This window comes from Syngnathus leptorhynchus, chromosome 4 (genome assembly GCF_054491065.1).
Source record: "Syngnathus leptorhynchus isolate UIUO chromosome 4, UIUO_Slep, whole genome shotgun sequence".
NCBI lineage: Eukaryota > Metazoa > Chordata > Actinopteri > Syngnathiformes > Syngnathidae > Syngnathus > Syngnathus leptorhynchus.
The window spans coordinates 17,332,636-17,355,389 of NC_141198.1; the positions used below are offsets into that span (position 1 = coordinate 17,332,636).

The 22,754-nt window shown below is 43.8% G+C and overlaps 2 protein-coding genes and 5 non-coding genes across 11 annotated transcripts in view; all 7 read left to right on the forward strand.

Annotated features, from left to right (window-relative positions):
- Positions 1-36: 36 nt before the first annotated feature.
- On the forward strand, positions 37-9,430 carry skic3 (SKI3 subunit of superkiller complex). Of its 2 annotated transcripts, XM_085910735.1 has the most exons (41): positions 37-120; positions 380-482; positions 574-717; positions 788-879; positions 951-1,026; positions 1,119-1,265; positions 1,329-1,427; positions 1,495-1,603; positions 1,689-1,829; positions 2,029-2,127; positions 2,210-2,334; positions 2,560-2,646; positions 2,703-2,806; positions 2,866-2,992; positions 3,060-3,239; positions 3,329-3,453; positions 3,540-3,790; positions 3,881-3,983; positions 4,059-4,241; positions 4,322-4,460; positions 4,550-4,628; positions 4,721-4,782; positions 4,843-4,899; positions 4,980-5,048; positions 5,126-5,200; positions 5,270-5,411; positions 5,477-5,570; positions 5,672-5,749; positions 5,831-5,955; positions 6,023-6,146; positions 6,234-6,458; positions 6,547-6,619; positions 6,696-6,749; positions 6,845-6,956; positions 7,133-7,261; positions 7,510-7,634; positions 7,717-7,881; positions 8,071-8,223; positions 8,434-8,564; positions 8,799-8,928; positions 9,019-9,430. In XM_085910735.1, the coding sequence occupies exons 2-41, from the start codon at positions 393-395 to the stop codon at positions 9,094-9,096; spliced, it is 4,701 nt and encodes a 1,566-aa protein (XP_085766861.1). In that variant the 5' UTR covers positions 37-120; positions 380-392; the 3' UTR covers positions 9,097-9,430. The 2 variants fall into 2 exon arrangements, 1 of the variants encoding a protein (XP_085766861.1); XR_015065931.1 differs by lacking the exon at positions 9,019-9,430 and having other exon boundaries at positions 95-482; positions 8,438-8,564.
- Positions 9,431-9,534: 104 nt separating this feature from the next.
- Positions 9,535-9,608, forward strand: trnai-aau (transfer RNA isoleucine (anticodon AAU)). Its single transcript has one exon. It is a non-coding gene; the product is annotated as a tRNA-Ile (tRNA).
- An 86-nt stretch (positions 9,609-9,694) lies between these two features.
- On the forward strand, positions 9,695-9,768 carry trnai-aau (transfer RNA isoleucine (anticodon AAU)). Its single transcript has one exon. It is a non-coding gene; the product is annotated as a tRNA-Ile (tRNA).
- An 86-nt stretch (positions 9,769-9,854) lies between these two features.
- On the forward strand, positions 9,855-9,928 carry trnai-aau (transfer RNA isoleucine (anticodon AAU)). Its single transcript has one exon. It is a non-coding gene; the product is annotated as a tRNA-Ile (tRNA).
- A 77-nt stretch (positions 9,929-10,005) lies between these two features.
- Positions 10,006-10,079, forward strand: trnai-aau (transfer RNA isoleucine (anticodon AAU)). The gene has a single exon. It is a non-coding gene; the product is annotated as a tRNA-Ile (tRNA).
- Positions 10,080-10,164: 85 nt separating this feature from the next.
- trnai-aau (transfer RNA isoleucine (anticodon AAU)) lies at positions 10,165-10,238 on the forward strand. The gene has a single exon. It is a non-coding gene; the product is annotated as a tRNA-Ile (tRNA).
- Positions 10,239-14,776: 4,538 nt separating this feature from the next.
- Positions 14,777-22,754, forward strand: part of mctp1a (multiple C2 domains, transmembrane 1a) — a 59,525-nt gene continuing 51,547 nt past the window's right edge. For 3 of the 4 annotated variants that reach the window (XM_085909810.1, XM_085909811.1, XM_085909813.1), the window contains exon 1: positions 14,777-15,283. In XM_085909810.1, the coding sequence (XP_085765936.1) occupies positions 14,777-15,283 (507 nt within the window). Of the gene's footprint in view, positions 15,284-21,624; positions 21,650-22,754 lie in introns of all 4 variants that reach the window. The other variant, XM_085909812.1, reaches the window with a different exon arrangement.

A 22,754-nucleotide genomic window follows, 5' to 3' on the forward strand; every position in this document is an offset into this window, starting at 1 on the left:
AATTATGTTTTGTTGCATTTTTCAGCTTTATTGTACATTTTATTGTGAAGAGTTAGAGCAATGACGTTTCAGGCACTTCCGGGTCACTGGCAGTAGTCGTGCATGTTGTCGACGTAAACAGTGGGTGTCTCGAATTTTTTATTCATTTATTCGGTCTTCGTATGCACATTAAATGAATGATTGGAAACACTTGCAGTTAACGCAAACAATCGGTATTTAAGAGTGTCACCGAAAGCTACCTTAGTGGAAATACATAATGCCTTTCCATTGTTGACATTCTGACATCTCAGCTATTCGGTGCTACTTGTTGACATTTTGAACTGAAGCGCAAGAGTTAATAACCTCTCTAATACGTATTCATGACTTTCTGTCAAACAAGGTAACCAACTATTATGTCGAGCAAAGAAGTGAAAGCCGCCCTGAAGAGTGCAAAGGAGGCTATAAAAAGCAAGGAGTTCAAAGAGGCGTTGAAACATTGCAAGGTATCACCATGGTCTTCTAACTCCATGTTAAAGTTTTGGATATCATCAGAGGTTCTTCTATGTCTGACTCTACTTTCTAATGCACTGACAGACTGTTTTGAAGCTTGAAAAAAACAATTACAATGCCTGGGTGTTCATCGGCCTGGCTGCCAGTGAGCTGGATCAACCTGATCAGGCACAGACGGCCTACAAGAAGGCTGTGGAGCTGGAGCCGGAGCAACTATTGGCATGGCAGGTAATATGGGATCAATTCCACTGATCACATGACACGCAATCATCCACGCATGCTTTCTGTTTTGTCATAGGGCTTGAGCAATTTATACGAGAAGACGGATCAGTGGGATTTCAAAATCGAGCTACCTAACGTCTATCAGAAGCTCGTCGACCTGTATGCAAGGTAAAATACAAGAATGTGTTGTAGACGACACCATTGAGTGACACTTCTATATTTTTTCTTCCTGTTACCAGCTCAGACAAAAACAAGTGCTACGAGGTGATCGGAAAGCTACAAGAAATACATCAGTCTGACAAAGAGTACTCCAAGGTTTGTTGTTTACATTTGTAGAAAACGTTATTTATTTCTTTTTTAAAGGTAAAACATTGAAAATGACCATTTGTGTTTGCACGCTGACACAGTTAGCAAAGGTTTGGCTGCAATTGATTCAACTGAAAGAGGACGACGGTGCAGAAAAGCAATCTTTACTTCAGCTATGGCAACAGATGGCCCAGCTCCTGTCAAACTGCCTCGCCGACAATGAGCAGGACGCCGAAACTCGGAAGCATGTAAGAGTCGCACTTGGACATCAAAATGACTTTGCGTATATAATATGCTGTGCTGTGTATCAGTTAAGCAGAGCTTTGGAGAAGGCCTTGCTTCTGGTTGAGCCGGCGCCTGGAGAAGAACATCGTAAGCTCTCGGTGGACCACATCAAATGTCTCTCCGAGGTAAGAACGTTTCGAACAGAAATCCACATCTTGCTTGTCGGGCAAAATATTTCAATCTTTGCCACAGCTGCCTGAAGAAGAGGAGAAAATGAAACACGCGTGCGAGTCAATGCTGTCTCTCTACCCAGCCCAAAGTTATCCTCTTGAAGTTCTTTGTTCCCACTACCTCGAAAAAGGTTCACAAAGTCTACATGATAACTTGTTGAGAGATCTTTAGAGATCAAATATGCAGAAAAAACATATGTCGTGTCATCATCGCAGGTGTCTCGAGTGAGGAGGCTGACAGTTGCTTTTCGCGGCTTCGTAATTTGGCGCCGGATAACGCTTGGTGTGATTTGGGATTTGGCATGAAAGCTCTGCAAGAGGGCAGGTATAAAGATGCCATTAAGGATCTTGCGCAAGGTTTGTATGGCCACTTTTTTTTAGGTGCTCTCGCAGAATCGATGGAGCTATTGTCTCAAAAATTTGGCTTACATCAAGCATAAATTTCAAAATGATTTTTCAGTAGTCACTAACTGCCCTCATAATACAGAGACATGATTGTGAGCTATTTCAAAGAAATCCCAAGTAATGCACTTGTCAAAATTGACTATTTTACTAGGATTAAAGAAAAGGAACTTTAACCCAGCGTGGTGCAGTCTGGCGGAGGCTCAGTTCAAAGTGCACAAATACTCAGACTGCTCGAAATCGTGCGCCCAAGGTAATATACGCAACACGTAGATATTTTTAAAGTAACTACAAAGACCAACGTCAGGCTTATGTGTTCGCTTGTGTTTCAATAGGTTTGACAGCGTGTGTGCCCGGAGACAAGGAACTGAAGATCCGATTGCTAAAGCTTAGGCTTGAAGCTTTGGTCAGGAGTGGAGAGGAGAAGGCTGCAGAACAAGCCTTGGAGATATTTTCCATGGTAAAATCATGGTCATGCTGGTGAAATTGACCTGTATTTTTTTATTATTTTTTTTGTCTAAACATACAACAGATGACAATGACCAGTGAAGGTTTTTGGCGTACAAAATCAACATAACAAGAGGGTTAATGTCTTCACACATTTGTAGAAACCTCTTTAATTAAAAGTATTTCAAATAAAATGCTTGCATAAAATAAAAATGTACTTTTCATCTTTCAACTTTAGGTCCCTGATGCTGACAAAGATCCATCACTAGTCGCTCTTAAGGGTCGTGCATACCTTAACAGAGGAAACGTATCGGAGGCAAAAAAGGTTGGTTCGACCACATGTGCAAGCACACAAATATTAAACATCAACTTGTTCCACAGGTTTCATCACAGCTGGCAGCCTCGAACCCTAACCTGGCCCAAGCGTCGGCGCTGACGGGACTGGCCCACTTAGCTGAGGACAACCAGCAGCTTGCAGAGCAAAGGTAAAAGTGGTCCACAACCTGAAATATCAGTCGATCATTTTTTTTTTTTCTTTCTCCAGTTTCCTCAAGGCAGCCGCACAAAGCCCCGACTGCGCCGAGTATTTTTTCTTGCTGGGCCGACTCTACTGGACCATGGGAGAAGAGATCCGAAAAGACAGAAGCAAAACGCAGTCACATTTTCTCAAGGTTTGTAAGTTTAAAAAAAAAAAAAAGCCTTTTGCTTTCTAAGCTTTACCTTGTGTCTCTCTCTCAGGCTGCAAAGTTAGATCCGCACCTCGCTTGCGCGTTCCGCTACCTCGGACGTTACTATCGGGAGGTGGCCAACGACTCCGGCCGGGCACGCGGCTGCTATAGGAAGGCCTTTGACTTGGACCAAGATGATGCGGAATCTGGCGCGGCCGCAGTTGATCTCAGCGTGGCGCAAGAAGATATGGTAACGTTGTCTTCATTCTTCTACATTGTCATTGTTATAGTTACTTGATTAAAAAATATATATATTTGTAATGTTTTCCACCGCTACAGGACACCGCCTTGGCAATGCTCCAGTCAGTTATCGAGAAGGCCACTCCGGGTTCTGCGAAATGGGCCTGGATGAGGCGAGGCCTTTATTACTTAAAAGGTGGCCAGCATCAACTGGCCATTGCCGAGTAAGAACGAAAGAATTTTCATTTTATCCTGGAAACTGAAGTGTGTGATTTTTTTTTTCTATGAATCGTATATTGTTTGTTTGCAGTCTCCAAGCGGCTCTGAGAGCCGATCCAGAGGACTGGGTGTGTTGGGAGTGTTTGGGTGAGGCCTACCTAAACCGCCAGAGTTTCACGGCAGCGCTGAAGGCCTTCGGGAAGGCCCACCTTCTTCAGCCTACCTCCATCTACAGTGTCTACCAGGTAGCCGCCATCAAGCAGACCCTAGGCAAGTTCCAAGAGGCCGTGGCGGAGTATTTGCAGATTACAACCCAGCACGACTACGTCCCGGCTCTTAAAGGTACGGACGGCGTTGTGTGTGTGAGACATTGCACAATTTTTTTTTCTCTCATTCACCAAGTTAAATTGGACTTGACGGTGTGTTATTGAGGTCTCGGTGAATGCCAGCTGTCCCTGGCGAAAAGTTTAATGGAGGACTGCAGAGATGGTGGAGCCATTGACATGATTGAGCAAGCCATACAAAACCTTTTCAGGTAAGTTGAAATGTGCCACTTGAAAGTCTTTCCCCATCTCATCCTACATGAAAATGAAGCTTGCGTGCTCCTCAGAGCTGCGAAGCTACGATCGGACTTGTCCTGCTTGTGGAAGCTGCTGGGAGATGCCTGCACATCTGTCAGCACAGTGTCCCTAAAGAGGGCTCGGGTTCAGATGCCCGCAGCGCTTTCTGGCTTGGATCCGCAAGCTGAGGTCCACACGCTGAATCAGGCCCAGACGCTCAGAGTCGGCGAAAGGTTTGGACACCTGTCACTTTGACCCACGTCGTGGGTTGCGTTCATATCAGTCTGTTGCATTTTTTTTTTTGTATCCACAGGTGTTACACTCGTGCCTTGAAGCTCATGCCAGAGGTTGCCAGTCTGTGGTATGATCTGGGGCTTAATTTTTATCATCAGGCTCGCCTGAGCTGGGATGCAGAGGAGGAGCAATCGTCACTGCTAGAGAAAGCACAACAAGTATGAAAACAGTCATTCTCTTTTTTTTTTTCTTCCCCCACCTCACGTATTATTTAAGTGTACTTTTTGGCTCTTTTTTTTTTTCTCAGTGTTTACGGAAGGCAATTATGATGGAGAGCGGCAACCATAACTATTGGAACGCTTTGGGAGTGATCAACACAAGCAAAGGTAAACAACAGCCATGTGTTTTGGTCCCCATTCACAATGGCTTACATGAGGGAGGAATGCATAATCATTTTCACCTTTTTCCATCACGTCAGGTGTAGAGAATTTGGCCTTGTCTCAGCATTGCTTCATCAAGTCCATTCAAGTGGAAGCAAACGTATGTATGATGATACATGGGCTTCAAATATTTTGCTGAAGATTTGATACGTCTTTGCAGAATGTCGTTGCCTGGACCAACCTTGGCACCTTGTATCTGAAAAAGGACAATATCGAGGTGCGTGGTTCATATTCCACTTTGAACATCTTGATGACCTTTCATCATTGGAGACTGATGGGTGTTAATGGCTTGTCTAGCTCGCACATGAGGCCTTCAAGGTTGCGCAATCATTGGAGCCGATGTATGTCAACTGCTGGATTGGACAGGTAGGTTATTTTTTTTTTTTTTCGTCACTTTAAAATGAATTGACTTGGATGTGTGTGACATTTTCCTCTCCATCCAGGCCCTGATCGCAGAAAGAGTGGGAAGCTATGACACCATGGATCTTTTCCGACACACCACCGAGCTTAGCGCACACGTACGTTTCCGCCACACTTTTTGAATTTTAACGTTTTGCATTGCATCTTTCTCGATCACCTTCATCCAGACGGAGGGGGTGAAAGGTTACGCCCACTGGGTGTGTTCTACCTTGTTGGATAAAAGCAATAGAGACTCTGAACTGTACCGCTACAACATAATCCAGATGAACGCCATCTCTGCGGCCCAGGTGGCTCTCAGCAAGTACACCGGTACGTCATCAGAGTCCACTGTTGTTGTTTGTGGCTGGTGTGAAATATGAACTTTTAATTTCCAGAAAGGATCCAGTCGGATGCGGATGCTTTCATCATGCTGGGCTTCCTGGCCGAACATCTGCAGCTGAAGAGACAAGCCGTCCAAGCTTATCTCAGGTAAAGCACACCAAAAAGTACGTTGGAATCACATTCAAGATGGAAGGTCTCCACAAAAAAATGATTTCAAATTGTGTGTGTTTTTGATTCCTGCCCCTCAGAGCTGTTGAGCTGCTTCAGTCCACGTCCCTCACAGAACAACTCTCATTTGCTCGCAGCAACTATGCTCGTGCTTTGTGGTGAGCGATTCCTCTCAATCCCAGATTGTTTGACACAGAGTAACCACTATTCAAAACTCAAGTGTACCGTCTCCCTCTCAGTGCTTGTGGCCAATGGCAGGAGGCAGTCCATGTTTTTAACTCCACTCCGCTAGAGGAGCTCAGTGATCTGTCAGGGTTGGCTCTGGCCTATTGCAAGGCGGGACTCATACCAGAGAGCATCAGCGGTAAGTAGGCAACCCCCGAAGGCCTTTGAGAACGTACACCCGAGCGACTGAAATGTTTTCTACCTAGCGTACGAGCGCGCCCTGGCTGTGGCCTCCAGTGAAAAGCAGACGGCGTACGTCTTGACAGCTCTGGCCTTGCTGCAGCACCAGCAAAGCAATATCGACTCTGCCAAAGCCTTGCTGTTCAAATGGTAAGCGGCGTGTAGCGCCACTAGGTGGCACTAGCCACAGTTCAAGTCCATCGGCTGCTGGGGTGACTGACAGTCTTTCCTCCGCAGCTCCATGTTGAAGGAACCAGTACCAGAGTCCCTTCTATGTTTATGTGCCCTCGGATTGGTGCACAACGATACCACGCTAGCCGCCGCCGCCCGAACCGAGCTGCTCAAGCAAGGCTCGTCCTGTGCAAGTGTTATCGAGCAACGCTGTCTTCTCACCTGCACTTTACTGGCGCTGCAGGGCAACTACAGTGCGGTGCAACGAGAGGCCTCCAGAGCTGTGCACAGGTGAGCTGGACTTCTTTCTAGAGACTATCAAACAAGTAGCACGTTGGGATTTCAATTCAATTCTCCTGGGCCCCTTTGCTTCTTTCAGCTATCCAGGGAATGCATCGTTGTGGTCGCTATTATCCAAACTAGTACCCAAATATTACCCCAGAAAAGCAAAGGTAAGCCACATGCAATCCCCAAAACACAATTGCGTAACTTGCCAAATTCTGTAACATAAAATACCGTGTTTTCCAGGGTGGAGCCATTGCTGGACACGTTGCTTGTCTCTCCAGTATGACCCAGGGAAAGGTAGTATTATCCTCTCCATATTTACAATCTATTATCAAAGCTGTAGGTACTAATAGGTACAGAATTTTCAGATTGCTAACTCAAAACAATTTTAGAGAGCACTGCTGTACAGCGGCATCAACCAGTTGGCCTGTGGAAGACACTCTGGAGAGGATGCTCACAGGAACGCTCTGAAGACCACGCAGAGAGCCGTGCTGCTCTGTCCCGGTAGATTCGCACACGCACATTCGGAATATTCTTAATTTGAGTCTGTAAGATTTGTAGCCAACAAGCATATTTTGGTATTGTCGCCCTATAACGTTACAGTTAAGTGCTGAGTTGACTTTTTTTTTTTTTTTTTTGTAAGGTGCCATTTTTTTGAGCAGTGATACCTTTACTTCCAGACGATCCAGCGGCGTGGGCAGGATTAATGGCTGCCTGTCACACAGAAAACGCTTGTTGTTATCTCTCTGGCTCAGATGTACGTCGGCAAGGACTAGAGCAAACCCTCATGTCAGTGGTTTCTGAGAAAGGTAGGTCTTTTATTTGTTAGCAGGGGGGATAAACTGGACGCTTCCGCTCCCTCCGCAGACATTTTATTGATTTGAGGTCTGTAGACTGACTAAGCCACTCTTGAGCCACTCCTTGGTTGCCCTCGTAAAATGTTTTGGGTCATTGTTGTGCAGAGTGTATGGTACGGGTGCAACAACATTTTGTATCGGATGTCCTATAAGTGCAAGCTTACTATCGCCACATCTAAATAAAGATTTGTGTATCCCAGTGCGTTGCATGGAGGAGATAGAGCGCCCCCTAGCCCAGTCCCTGGAAGCATGGGTACTACAACAGACAGTGAGTGGTCTCATGCTGAGCGGACAACTTGAGCAAGCAGAAGCACTCTGCTCACAGGTGATATTCTCACACTAATCTCATTTTAGAATGTATTATTATTATTATTATGATGCGTTTTCTTTGCCGTGCTTCATTGTAGGTGCTCAAAGTGTCTCCAGAACATCCCGCAGTGATCTTATGCCTGACACAAGTCCAGTGCCAGCGCCTCCTTCAGGCCAGCGGCGGTACTTTACTTCCAGAATCCGCCTTGGCTCAGCTCAACAGTGCAGTGATGTTGAACCCCAACAATATTGCGGCGTGGCATGTGAGAATGAAGCTACCACAGTCATTTTAAGCAATTCACTCTTCACATTCATAGAGTGGAACAATCTGAGAGAAATTTCATACCTTTTGCTTGACTTGTTTGATACTGTAGTAATTGCTTATTGACGGTAAAGATGTGTCCAGTGAACAATATGTAGTCCACAGCTTCTTGTGATTTCTCCTCTACCAGTGGTTGGCCGGCGTATACGTTAGCCAGGGTCTGCTGGTGCAGGCAGTCGTGGCTCTCAGACAGAGTTTGCAGCTGGCCTCCCAGCTCGGCCTGCACAGCAGTCAAGTGGCCAGCCTGCTGCGTCTCAGCCTACTAGCCCTGAGGACAACTATGGTGAGTTTTGTTTTTTTTGTTTTTTTAACCGACGCGACATGACTACACGAAGAGATGAAAGACATCCGGCTGTTGGATCATCCAAGGTTAAATGAGATGAGTGGCTCAAACTGAGAGGATAAGCACACAGCAAAATAATAATAATAAAAAAAACACACACATCCCGTGTTCATCCTCACCCGTGTGCGTGCTCGGTATGTTTTTCTTCAGGCAGATGTCCCCGGAAACGACTGGAAGGATCTGGTCCAACAAGCTACGACAGAAGCCTTGAAGCTGAGCTCCTCTCCTGTGGCTCTCCTCTTCCAGGCGCTGTTTCAGTTTGTTACCAAGATGGCTGCCAGGTACGGCACCATACTACTTGGAGAAAGGCTCAGAAGAACTGTAATGCGTTATTTAAGTCTCTCTGGACACCTTAAGAGCTATCAAACACCCTCTGCCCCCCCCTCCAACTCCCAAGAGACCCTTTAAGTATCCTCCCTTCGAAGTGTACCACTCTCCCATTCGATAATAAACATAAGTACCATCGGGCTGCATTGCTTACCTCAGCTGTGTGTCTCCTTTGTTGCGGTCTACAGGGAAACCAGGCGACTGTTAGAAAAGCTGGTCTACGGACCCGTTCAAGAGTTCTCTGCGACTGTGCCGCAAGTGGCCGGCTGGTACCTGCTCAGGCACCTGCATTTCAAAAACGACGACCAACTCATGAATGTAAAGAAAACTATCAACGCTTCACATGCTTAAGTATGTGGCCACTTTCTGCACATCGCTTCATATGTGTGTATTTTTGTTTTCACCCAGGTACTTTTGGAGCGGGCCAAAAAGAACGGGGATCGTCGATTGCTGGATTTTCATTCACAGCTTATTTCTTTGTCTTGAGTGTCTCGAGTGCGTCTTTAAAAATGAGCTAAGGTTGCATTCAGCATGGTAGGATTTAAGAGCTCAAGCAAGTCAATATCATCAGTCACTGGTGTCCACATTCAAATGAAATAAAGATGGTCAACCTCGACTTCATATTGATGACTGTTGAAATTAGATTTTTTTTTTAAAAGTCTACCAAAACCTATGAATGTAACAGTAGCGACTGTTAACTGCTGCATTCTTGTGTTAGCCTAAATGTCAAGAACAAATTGGAAAGAGGCAGTTGACAGCTCGCTGGCCTTTTGCCAGGCTGTGTTTGACTTGAGAGTTACAGAAAGGGATTTCAATCGTTCCATTGGAGTTTCTACAAGGGATATCAATGGTATTATTGCCAGTTCGTGGTCGCAACTGATCAATGTAGGGGTTCCAGTAAAGATGTGTAAAATGTTGTTTCGTGGCCGGTTAGCTCAGTTGGTTAGAGCGTGGTGCTAATAACGCCAAGGTCGCGGGTTCGATCCCCGTACGGGCCACATTGGTTTTACGTCAGGACGTTTTGCCCATATCTACGACGGTTAGATTTTGATGTATATTAGATGTGTAAATAGCGCCACCAAGTGGCCGGTTAGCTCAGTTGGTTAGAGCGTGGTGCTAATAACGCCAAGGTCGCGGGTTCGATCCCCGTACGGGCCACATTGGTTTTACGTCAGGACGTTTTGCCCATATCTACGACGGTTAGATTGTGATGTATATTAGATGTGTAAATAGCGCCACCAAGTGGCCGGTTAGCTCAGTTGGTTAGAGCGTGGTGCTAATAACGCCAAGGTCGCGGGTTCGATCCCCGTTCGGGCCATTTATATTTTACACTAGGTAGCCTTGACAGTGAGATTGTTTTGTATATATAATGTACTTCTTCCAGCAGCTACACGTGGCCGGTTAGCTCAGTTGGTTAGAGCGTGGTGCTAATAACGCCAAGGTCGCGGGTTCGATCCCCGTACGGGCCATTTGTATTTTACACTAGGTAGTATTGCCTTCACGACAGTGAGATCTTTTTGTATATATAATGTACTTCTTTCAACAGCCACACGTGGCCGGTTAGCTCAGTTGGTTAGAGCGTGGTGCTAATAACGCCAAGGTCGCGGGTTCGATCCCCGTACGGGCCATGACGTTTTTAATAATTAATTTAGACGTTTTATGCAAAGTGCCTCTGCTGGGGACGTCCTTTCATTTGAATCAGGTGTGTTGCAGCAGCGTGACCTATAAAACCTGCAAGTCACTGGCCGTCAAAATGTGGAATTGCCCACCTCTGATCTAATGGAAGAACATTTTGTTGCTCTGCGTTACCTAGACACAAGTACAAATCAGAGTGACCAAAGAAAATTGTATCATTTCCTGCTGCAAACATGAGGAAATGCAAGTAAAGTCCAAGGTCGCTATGGCTTAACGTTAGCTGAATCCATTTGTCGTATTTAGTCTCGCTATTTAAAACAAGCCCATGCAAAAGAGGGGCTCGTGCTTGCTCATAGTTAGCGAGCACTATGCTTCCCCTCAGCTTAACGAATGATGTACAAATATCTGTACTGCTCGATCGTGCATCCATTTGCAAGTAAACGGTGTCTCCCTCCACATTTCCAACCCATATCAATTATGCATCAGCAGCTTTCTTTTAAAACACAATGATGGATGGGTGCTCAGTAGCGCTGCCAGCTCCAAGTCTGTGCTGTAACTTTTGGAGCAATTAAGCCATATGTCTCTTTTCCAGCTGTCTGCACTTTTACATGAGCTGCAGACAGAAGTGGCGAAGGGGGGCCGGGGGGGCCTCATGGGAAATGGGATGGCCGTGATGCGCTCAGGCGTCCAGGTTTATTCTCCGATGACAGGGTGTAAGCGTCACTTGTCAGCCACCTTTGAGATGGATTCGTTTAACCAGCTGCACCTCCTCTTCGTTTGTTGATCCGATTTACGGTTTTGTCAGACTTCAATCCAAAATGAAATGCTGCTCGTTTGGCTTTCTACCTCGAGCTAAGCAAAAATGTGTTATCTGCTCCTGACTCAACTCTGTGTTTGTCATTTCACAGTTTTTCCCTCAGCTGATTCACAGCTATGCTACATGTGAACAATGCTACTCCGCTAACGCTAAGATATTTTTCTTTGGTCAATGCAGCTTGGGCGTCATCCCGGTTAGTATGATTTTGTGACGATTGCCAAGCACGTCAGAAATGAAGCAAGAAAGATTATTTATAGTATTTATGAGCCGAGCTTTACATCCCCCACGTGATTTCATTTCACAACTCGTACAGCCAATAGATTTAATAAGGTGCCGTTCACTCAGACGCTGTAAATTAAATATCACCTTCCACAAAGAGGGCATTCCGGTCTCAGATTTTACGTTCACACATTTAAGCCTTGGAGTAAAAAAAAAAAAAAAAAGCCTTCCACTTGATACACAGTAGTCTATTAGCGGGCTAGCAATTTTTCTCATGCTAATTTACTAAAACCCAACCAACATGCCATCCTAAAAATGACGTATGATTGAATTTGATAGCCAGTCGGTCTAAAATCAGTCTATTAGCGGGCTAGCAATTTTTCTCATGCTAATTTACTGAAACCCAACCAACATGCCATCCTAAAAATGACGTATGATTGGAACTTGATAGCCAGTCTGTCTGAAATCTACTTCCAACTGAAAATATGTCATCACTGGCAGTTTAGTTGGAAGTCTCCCCTACTGTGTCAGCACTCAGGCGGCAGCAATCACATTGATGTTGAACTCTCGGAGCGTCATATTTCCAGCTGAGCTGTTATTTTCTGCTGTCTCTCGCGTCCTCTCTCTCCTCGCTGTTGCCTCCATCGCACCTGAGATGAGGTTAAAGGAAAGCAGGGATTGATGGTGACAGGACAGAATGGGAAGCCTGAAAGGAGAGGAACAAATTAGATAAACAATCTTTTGTGTACGACCATATAAGATATCGTACTAGCCCTAAAAAATTTCCCAAAAATTGTCACGACGCGTCTCCTTTAATATTCGCCTTGGATGGTTTATTCTACTGAATTTCAAGATCTGCAGTAGTGCTGAGTTTGGACTGACGCTTGCGTGTCAGTGAGGTGTTAGACAACATGACAGTCGATTGGAAGAGCTGCCAGGCAACATGCTGAATGTGCAGCTTGATCTTCACTCACAACATTTTTTTTTGCAGCCATTCTGTTGTCAGAGCCCAAAATTCCAGCAAAAGCCACACATTCAGAAAAATGGAATCCATTGCAAGTAAATGCAATGTTTTCGCACTGTCTGACACCAAATTCATGACAGTGTAAATCTGTTTTGAGCTGAGGAAGCAGAGTATAATTCACATCATGACCAAGCTTTGCGCTTTCAACGCAAGCAGAACTAATTAGCAGTGAGGGATTTATTTCAATGGATGACAGCCTTCAATTACAGTAATTGGCCATTTAGTGTGCTGTGCTGAGGAGACCTGCTTGCCCATGCTCTGGTATGGAAATGTAGAAATGTGTTGTCTTTGACAAATGCACTTTTGTAGGCTTCTGTATTATGAAGATGATGCATCCTTTTGACAAAGCCTGACAAAGTTCAATTTAGTGGCAAAATATGGCAAAATCTATGGTCAAACATAAATCATTTTATTGATAAATGACACACATTGATTGACATTATTAGAAGATTCAGGAATATGTCCCAGAAGATACACTCCACTTCCTAATTGCTTGTTTTTCAGCCATGTACATCATTTATAAGAAGTTACATAACTTGGTGATCTCTGGTCAAAAAAAACATCTAGCAGTCGTTTTTTTTTTTTTTTTTTGGTATCAGAGAATGAAAGGAGTCAGAAAGGCTTGGCCCAGGCCTCTGCATCATCCTATCAGCTGTAATCAAATCAACTTTGAGTGTGTGTCCTCTTGAATGGGATGTGCCAGCGACTGCAGATTAAAGAAGATTAAAGATTTAAAAGGCAAGCTGAGTATGTCGGTTAGAACTGCGAGTACTCCCTCGGTTCGCTTGTTGGCTAAAGAAGGTGTATTTGGTCACGTGCGACATCTGGCTTATGCTCTTTAGTAAAGTCACGCCAAAGTGAGGCAAAATGAAGCAGACGCCAGGAATGCGTCATTGATGTGAACATTTATTTGTCAGCTGTACTGCAGCAGGTCATATTTGAATAGATGGTTGCCGAGTCAAAGTGTATTCTCATCATTTGATTTCAACAACCCTTCAAGTTGTCCTAGTGGGGTGAAAATTGAATTAGAAGTAATTGCGGTCACTAGATGAGAACATTTAGCACGTGTGCTCATTTCTACACTGGCAGCGGCAGCGGCGGGATCATTAAAAAAACAAGCGTGCTGCAGATTTATCAGCTATTCTCATCCAATAGAAAAAAGAAAAAGTCAATATGGAGTTGTTTGGCTCACATATTCCACTTATGTCAAGGTAGGCTTACCTCTGGCTATCATTAAGAGGGATTTTCATTTGGTCAGGGGACCCATATAACAAAGTTTAGACGCATTATTGCCGATTGATCGGCTATTTAAAGCAGATTATTTACATTGCAAAACACTGCACTTAAATGGGATTGCAGAGTAAAGATCATTATTAGATTTGTTTCCTTTAACGATCCTGACTAGCCGCATCATTAGGTAGATCTGCACGATTGAGATTAAATACTGTAAACGTTGTTGCTGAGGATTACACGCTTAACTTAGTTCAATGACAATCACACCACTGGAAAAACAAATACAGTCACAATAAAACATTGTTCAATTATTACCCCAATATATATTTTGTATTGGATGTCATTGTATTATGCTGCAGTACTCAATGTTCCAAAGTTAATGACGCTCATTCCACTTCCATCATCTCTCAGCAATGCCAAGGCCAGGGTAAATGAAAATTGCAAACCAGTCCTTGAACGTGTTGGTCATCTCAAGATGTGCGTCATCTTGTGCCTTTGATTGCATATACTGCATAAAAGCGGCTGAATTTGTGCACGCAGGCGGAGCCTTCAAAGAAAAGGCCGAGTCGGAGGTTGTGATGCTTTATCGAGCATGTTGCAGCAGAGCAGCATTCAAAAAGAGAAAGTGTTGCTGTTGCTGCTGCTGCTGCTCCTGCTCCTGCTGCTGCTGCTGCTGCGTGTGGGTGAGAATGTTCACCAAAGCTTGGCCTATTTGAAGAGAGGAGCACAATCCAGACATAGATAGAACAGTGCGAGGAAAACGTGAAACAAGAGAGCGTGCAACGTGCAGCAAAATAGGTCTTCCAAAATCACTCCAAAGTATCAAGCACCTTTTTGTTGAATTTACATTGCCTCAAACTATAAAGCTACATTGAATCCAGATTGAGTTCTCACCCTAAAAACAAAAATTTGGAGTGACATTCACACATGACAAAAAAAAAAGATTCTAGTTTTTATTTGACTCCAAAAATGGAATTGATCAACTCCCAACTTACATAACAGGAAGGCTTTAATAAAGCTGCTGCGTTATATACAAAGTGCTGCTTGCAGCATGTGCAATCTACTCCAAGCCAACTTTCATCATCACCATCCTCTTCATCATCATCTTCATCATCGTCCTCCTCCTCCTCCTCCTCGTACGTTGGTCCTAACCGGATCGCATTGAAGTGCACACACACACACGCACGCACACGCACGCACACACACGCTTCAGGCTGGGTGGATGCTGCTCAGGCACCATGGAGCAAAAAGCATCCAAGGATGAAGGTCCGTCCAAGGGACAAGAGTCCTACCAGCGACGAATGTGGAAGACTTTCCAGGAGAAAACCAAGCCGTGGCTCAGTCCCAAACTGGGTTCGGAGCGCCGCGCTAGCGGCGGAGCAGAGGGCACGAAGAAGGAATCTGGACTCTGGATGTTTAAGAGGAAAAAGAAACACTTGGATCGAGTCTTCTCTTCCTCGCAGCCCAATCTTCGCTGCTCCTCTCCGCCGGACAAGCGCGGCGGACGCAGTGACGCGGCGGCCGGGACCAGCCGAGGATCAGGAGGCGAGAGGCAACATCTCGGTGCGGCTTCCGGGAGCACGGGGAGCAAGCCCGAGTTGACGGTTCACGGAAGCCCGAAGATCTACGTCTCGCAGCTCATCGCGTCCCAGCAAAAGAGCTCCTCGCTAGGCTCGGCGTGTTTCGAGGATCTGGTGGTGGATCCGAGCGTGGTCCTGCAGGAGCGGAAGAAGCCAAGTGTTTCTGTGAGTACAACTCCATGACGGTGCTTGCACTATCATTCATTTTGCATTTGACCTGAATATGAGATTGCATTTGATGGTGATGCAGGGTGCTTATTTTTTTTTCTCCATTGCTCGTGTAGGGCCTCATGACTGCACCGTCAATGACATACCTACGTCATACTGTATATACTATAATAGCGACATGAGTGTGCCACAATATTAGGGACACCTCTGCAGTGTAAGATGCAGTGTAGCTTCTTGCCTTTTATACACATGTCAATTCTGGCGGATGCTGGAGCTGAGCTGAAAGGGAAAAAAAAATAAAAAATCAGGAATGTTGTGTTGATTCATAAATAATAAGCGCATATCATAGCAAATACTGAGATGGAACAGATGGAATTTGACCTGTTCTTTTAAAACACTACTGTCAAGTCAGGGGCGGGGTTAAGATTTGGCCAACAGGAAATTGCTTGGAGCAAAATTTCATCTATTCCTTAATGGTGTTGATGAAACTTCTGCTTCTAACTCTTGAAGTGGCTCAGGCTCCCCCAGATTGCTTGCTTGTTTCGCATACAGCAAGAATTGACTGTTTACAGCAACGGAATTAAGTCACAATCGGAATTTCTCTCTTCGTCCACAATTCTCGAGGTAAGCCTTTTTTTTAAACTAAAATGAAAATTGCTACTGTAAATCAAAACATAAGTTTTGAATCCAATGGAAACTGGTTCGCCAGCACCATTCCGGATTCATGATGCATTTTTATTTTTTTTTACCTGTACGCCCATCGTCAAGTCTTCCTGTAACAAACAAGAACCCATGGCCTGTTTTATTTTAGCAAATGTCCAGAAGCCCCAGTAGCACGTGGAAGAAGCATAATCAGCCACAACAGCCTGGCAACCTTCTCATGTTGGTCACCAGGGTGGTCACATCATCACATAAATCCCTCAAGTCTTAAGCTTGAAAAGTAAAAATATTGTACGGTCATATCAGATACAGAGGTGGGGAAACAAAATTGTCGCATCGGTATTTTTGCTACCTTTTTTTTGATTTGCACCTTTTTGGCGCCACTCAAAGTGTCTAGCATCATCCAGAATGCTGTCCAAAAGTGATTTAACAATTAAGTACACTAGCTGCTAGCCATTAAATCTCTCTTAGCCGCATGCACTCAACTGAAGAGGGCTTCACTGGCATTGATCTGGCTTGAGTTAAATAATACATAATGCTCACACTGGCCCGTGTCTGTGTTTTTAAAGACATTGTATTAATATTGAAGACGTTAGCAAGGTGTAGAGTGGTGTGTTTGTGGTAAAAAAAAATACACGTTTTCCCATTTTATATTCCAATTATCTGCGGGGGGGTAATTTCATCACAATAGTAACAATAGTGGCAGCAACGACAAAACAAAATGAACTCAAATCATGTCCAAAAATGATACAAATTGTACGTCGTAATGGAGTTAACAAAGTATTTTGAGCTCTGAGATTTGATCTCTTTGTTTTGGGTCCACATCGGAAATACTCAGCTCGTACTATATGAAGCGGCAAAGTGGGTTTTTGTGTCAAGATTTTTTTTTTGCTCGTGATGAAGTACTGTGATGCCTGGCAAACACAAATGAGAGTTCGGGTCTTCCTAATTGATCTTCCTTTTGATCGATATAATCAACCCAGTTTAAATAATGCAGGACAAACCGTATCCATGAAGTTTGTACCGACATAAAATATGCATGGAAATCATCCGTTGGAAAATGTTTGTCTCACATACATGGGGATGGCATTTCGGCATGTGTGGCTCGAGGAAAGCGAGCAGCTTGTGTAAATCCTCTAAACTTGAACGGCTGCCAGCAGCTTGTGGCCTCCTTCTAGAAATGTCACCGCCGTGTTTCTAGAATTAAGATTCAATGCAGCACTGGCACGTACATGCCGATATATTATTATTTTAATCCATCTTAAATTCCAATTGACCTCAACTTTGCTAACAGACATACAAACAAACAAGTTTTTCCACCCTCTGGTTGTCTGACTTTGATTCAACTTGTCTCCCCCCGAGTCAAAGCTGTTTGTCTTCATCCCATGAGGGACATACAGGAGATCTCATCCTTGTCCTCGGCTAGCCTAAAAATATATTACCACCTTCAGAGACGATCTACATTTTTTTTGTCTTCCTGATTTACCTCCTATGATCAGACACTCGCACATCTTGAGGAGAAATATAAAATGTATCTCAGTGTATACATGTATTAAAACACAAACTTCTGTTCGGCCCATTTTATTGTCATCAGCATCAGAAAACAATCCAATTTTCAATAAATGATTGCCCACAAGGGTATTATTGAACCTTCCTTATCACACAACCGTCAAAGGGAGAAGGCCGAAACCTGGGGCAGACATGCCAGTCGGAGTAATGAGAGAACAGATAGAGATCAATGAGAGACCAAGAGAAGCCGCCCTTCTAGGTGGATCGATCGATGTTGAAAGATTTGCTCAAATAAAAGAAAAACAGTGACATGGCAAAAAGGAAGAGCCCGAGAGCATGTGAAGCTCGACATCCTCACAACCGCAGTTGCAATACAGAAGTGTTGCATCACTCATGTTAGTATTTAATGCTGAATTTACGAGTCATTTTTCAGTAAATAAGGGTTCAAGGGTTTTCTTATTCAGCTCTTCAGAAACAAAAAAGAGAAGAGAGAAGAGTTTTCTGGGTTACATGTTTAAACGTTTGCTTGGTAAAAGCAGTGAATGAAATAATTAGGTCGTGAGGGGAAGAGAGGTTTTCAGATGTGCGGAATGTCACAACTTGATTTCTGGTTAGCCACTTAATTTTTGTTGTTGTTGCGAAAACAAGAAAATAATATCACTTTGTCTTTAAATGACCATTTTCAAATGGCCTTGGGCAGTGAGTGAGTGAATGAATAGTGAAAAGCAGCCTTATGCTATGAAACTAAGAGAATAAACTGTTGGGAATTCATATTTAGGTCAGAAAGGAAGGTGAGGGTTAGGCCAGCACAAGGCCTTAGAGACCCTCACCATCAAAAATATGTTAGTCAAAATAGTTCTCTGGAACTTGCCAAACAGAATTTGCATCTTTTTCAATTGCGCCCTCTGCTGGCTACTTCCAAGCCCTTATTCCCCCTCCCGTGCTTCCAAGATGTAATGAATACTGCTTGATCAAATTCCACATTGATTTTCCCGGTCTCCGCCCTCAACACGATTGAAATTGAGCAGCGCCAGTGAACTCCGCATGGAAGCATTTACAGTTGTGAGTTGAAAGGCAGAGCAGGTCCATGCAGACGATAATGTGGAGCTGAAGGCCAGTGACCAAAGGCTGCATGCTAATCTGGTGTCATTTGCAACTCAATGTGGACCTCTCCTGTGTGGTGACTGGATATTGAATATTTGCAAATGAGCTTTGCTGCAGCCTCCGTGAAGCAATAATAAAGCAGAGCCCATAAAATCCATTGTTGCTTAGCTTTACCTCTTATCCCAACACACAATATTGTAATTCCACAACTAATGAATGCAGGGTTTTCTTTTCTCCTAGAAGGCTACTTATAATACCATCTGTTCATTTTCAGTGGTATTAGCATTAGGATGGTGCCTATCCCAGTTGATTGAGGTGGAAGCTCTGGCTTGGTTGCCAGCCAAGAGGCAATAATAATAATAATAATAATAATAATAATAATATATAAGATACAAACAACATTATTTATTATTGATAATAATAATAAGTATTGAAAAAAATGCTAATAGGATATAAACCCAAGAGGTTCTCTCTCTGAGGTCATTTGGGGGCGCCCGGAGCTCAAAGCAAACATGCTGAAGCAGCATTTAACAGTTGTGCAACGTGCAAATGGACTAAATTGACAGAAATTAAGTTAACCAAATATAAATACTTTTAATTCCAGAATAAAAAGTATCTTCCCCCCCCCCTTATAATTAGGTGAATGACATTATCTTGAGTATTAAATCATCATATCAATACATTTGCCTCGCCTTCGGTTGTGTTCTTAATAATGTGGCTGTATTGGAGTCATCTAGTAATCCATCTCCAACTCGGCACGAACTTGAAGTGAAACGGAGACATCAGTAATGAATGAATTGGCTTTTGATGTGTGCTATTTTATCTCATGTGGGTCAGTCAGTAAGTGATGGTTGCAATTCTGTCACATTACAAAGGGGCACATTTTCAAGCCCCCCGAGAGATAAACTTGCTGCTCTCTTTTTTTCCCTTTCACAACAGGTGGTAGCTATTTCCAAATCATCATTATCACTTGTCCCGGGCCAATCTATAAAAAGATTGAGGATATGTTCAACTTTGACTCTTTTATTGTGATTTTTTTAATTTATTCTAACTTCCTGTCTTGTCTTCATCTCAAGGACACATACTAGCCACATATAAGAGTTGACAAATTCTACACCAAGGGAAAATGTTATTCCTGTCCGTGGCTTGACACCCGTCAACTAAAGCCTTGATGATTGGCCAGCCCGACGTGGGTGTGTGCATGACCTGTATGGACAGACATGGTGACTTTAGATGAAGGATTCCTGCTCCGTTGATTTAAATGTCATCTGGTTATCTGACTGCAAAGATACACCGAGGCGCCGAGACTCTGTTAATATGCTTGCGTGGCTGAAAATAATTTTCTATTATTCTCAGCAGAAAGATTCATGGATTCAATGGTGAGCTTTGCCTGCATCTCATTTCTGGTATTTTCATTGAAAAATATTCAGAGGAAGTTAGACATGCTGTATAATGTGTGAATTCCATTGATGATTTCCCTTCTCACTTCAGTTTTTGCTTCATTACTGAAATACAGGCGTTTTGTTTTGATTGACAGAACCCTTGAGACTTTGTTTTTATTATCGTGGCTAAAAAGTCAAGTTTTCAGGAGCCAATTATCTTCACGAATCCCGCGGCTGAGTGTTGACGTGGGCGCAACTACAAAACAATGAAAATGATGACTCGTGGGTTTTGTCACTACTACGTTGATGTTTCGAGCTTCCACGTCTGGAGTGTGGGATGCTGAGGTGACGCATAATGTGTGTGTGTGTGTGTGTGTGTGTAGACTATTTCCTTTTTCATCTCTCCTAAAATAATCTACCTGTGCTTAGTATGGAAATGGAAATGCTAGTATCTGCTCTGGCGATGGTAGGCAAGTTTCACGTGTTGCCGCTAACCAGTAAATGAGAAATATTTGAAGTTGTGTCATTTATTCAGATGTGAATTGGGGAAATGAAGAGATTAAGCTATTCCGGTGTAAACAATCAAATGGAAGACGCCAGAGCGAAATTGGATGAGAGGCGAGAGCAAAGAAGAGCAATAATCAGATAAAGTGCTACGACTATTTAATGCAGGGCACTTTTGCCAATCTCCAAAGTTGCTCCATTCATCACTCTCAATATATATTGAGCCTTTTTTTCCCAGTGGCCTCTTTACATTTGCTTGATTGAATAATTGATTGGAAGTGTAGAATATATGATGGAAGTTCTTTGTGGGGGAAAAAAAAACAACGAAATCTTGACATTCATGCTCAAGTTCACCCTGTCCTTTGAGGTCTTATTTGTCCATCTGTTTTTGTTGCCCTGCTTCCTCTCACGCTGATGAATCCCGCGTCCTCCTTCAGTCCGCTGCGGTGACAACGCTGCACGAGAAAAATGATGGCACGAGCCTCTCTTTTGAATTGTGAATGTTTATTTGATTGTGCACTGATTTGATGTTAAGCTGTGCAAGCAAATGTGTGCATGCAGCACGTGTAATGTGCAACCAGCAAGCAGATGCAGTTTGCTGACACTTGCAGCAATTATGTTAACCACTAGGGGCAGCATTTCAAATAATGCTCAATATCATTGCAGCAGTCAAGACAAGATTTTTTTTCAACATAAAAGAAAATGTATTGTCAATACCAACATTCATTCCCCCTCCCCCCCCCCCCCATTTGTACACAAGATTTATGGAAAGTAAAGCGTGAATAAATCAATGCCACATTGCAGACATCAGCATAAATCAGTTAACTGCTATTTGAAATTTCAGACAGACAAAATAATCAACATCTTTGGAGTTGTGGTTTGCCAAATTATGTTCGGAATTCCTCCCTGCGGTTGTCTGGCAACCACTCCAAGGTGCACTCCACCTCTCGCACCCAAAGTGAATTAGGATGTTCTCCAGCTTGCAAGTGCCATAGAAAATGGATGAAGAACAAACATTAGAAATGGTTTTCCTACTGCCAAAACCCACCTATCAATTTATCTGTCAGATTTGTGAGTTGAAAGTGAGCATGTCTTTACATTGTGGAATGTCAGGGGGAGAGAAAGCGACAGAGCTCCAGCAAGAGAGAGAGAGAGAGAGAAAGAGAGAGAGAGAGAAAGAGCAACCGAGAGAACGTCGCATCTGGTTGGCCTTTGCTGTGTTAGTGAGCGAGTGAGAAGGCGAGCGGCAGGTTAGGAGCGAGTGTCTGGATGTTAACATGGCCCCTCTCAACTGTGGGACAAAGCCACACGGTAGGTGTTTGCATTTTTTTTCCCTCAGAGAATATCCATTCTTTCAGGCCAGGGCGTGGGGGGGGGGTTTTCTGGGATCAAAATGTTTCCAGCACTTCTCACATTTGCATGCAAAAATGATTTTCATATCAACTGAATTTTCCATACACCTCGATAGCTGCTTTGCTTATACGGTGACTTGGACTCATAGAAAACAGTGTCTGGCTAGATGTGCACTTTGTGTGGCTGGTTTTGTTTACAATGACAGGTGGGGGGGCTGGTGGGGGGGGGGGGATGGAATGGGTGTGTTGTATCTGATTTCTAATAGCGTGCAACCAGAGCAGGGTGCTAGTGTGACAGGGCTTGAGAAAGAATGAAATCAGCTTGAAGTGACTTGATCAAGTCCGACAGAGCAATTCATGATTGTGTTTACTCCGCCACCTCGGGCCAGACGCTTTTGGGGAGATGGAGTTAATTTATGAGACAACATCCATACAAGTCTTGCTGGATGAGGAACGTGATAGGAATGAGAGCATGTAGCTCACAGGTGTCAAAGTCAAGGCCCGGGGGCCAGATACGGCCCGCCACATCCTTTTATGTGGCCCGCGAAGACTAATTGTGCAAATCGTATTGACTTTTTAAAATATTTGAACAGACGCCCCTGATGTAGGTGGTCCAAGGAAGAAGACTTTGGATGGTGTAGAAGAATCAAATGAGCCTTTTATTGCGCAGAATAAAAAAAATCGACATTAATCAACACTTTCTGCGATGTGATTTCAATTTCATCCCTCAGTTCACAGTTGCAAAACATTGCTTTTCATAGCACTCAGCTAATTTCCAGTTGTCGTTGTTTTGGCCGAGTGCATAATTAATCGGCACTCCAGTTCTTTTGCGGCGTTTAACAACCGCTGAGGGTTTCTGCGGCCGGATTCAAACATTCATTTGATCGCTCTGGGTTGTCATCACAATCAAGCAATCTATTGTTTACTGTGAGGTTACGTAAAGGTTGATTATTATTA

Coding starts and splice junctions, on each gene's coding strand:
- skic3 (XM_085910735.1), top strand. CDS start 393: ATGTCGAGCAAAGAAGTGAAAGCCGCCCTGAAGAGTGCAAAGGAGGCT. Junction 1,027..1,118: donor CTGACAAAGAGTACTCCAAG/GTTTGTTGTTTA, acceptor ACGCTGACACAG/TTAGCAAAGGTTTGGCTGCA. Junction 3,984..4,058: donor GCCATACAAAACCTTTTCAG/GTAAGTTGAAAT, acceptor CGTGCTCCTCAG/AGCTGCGAAGCTACGATCGG.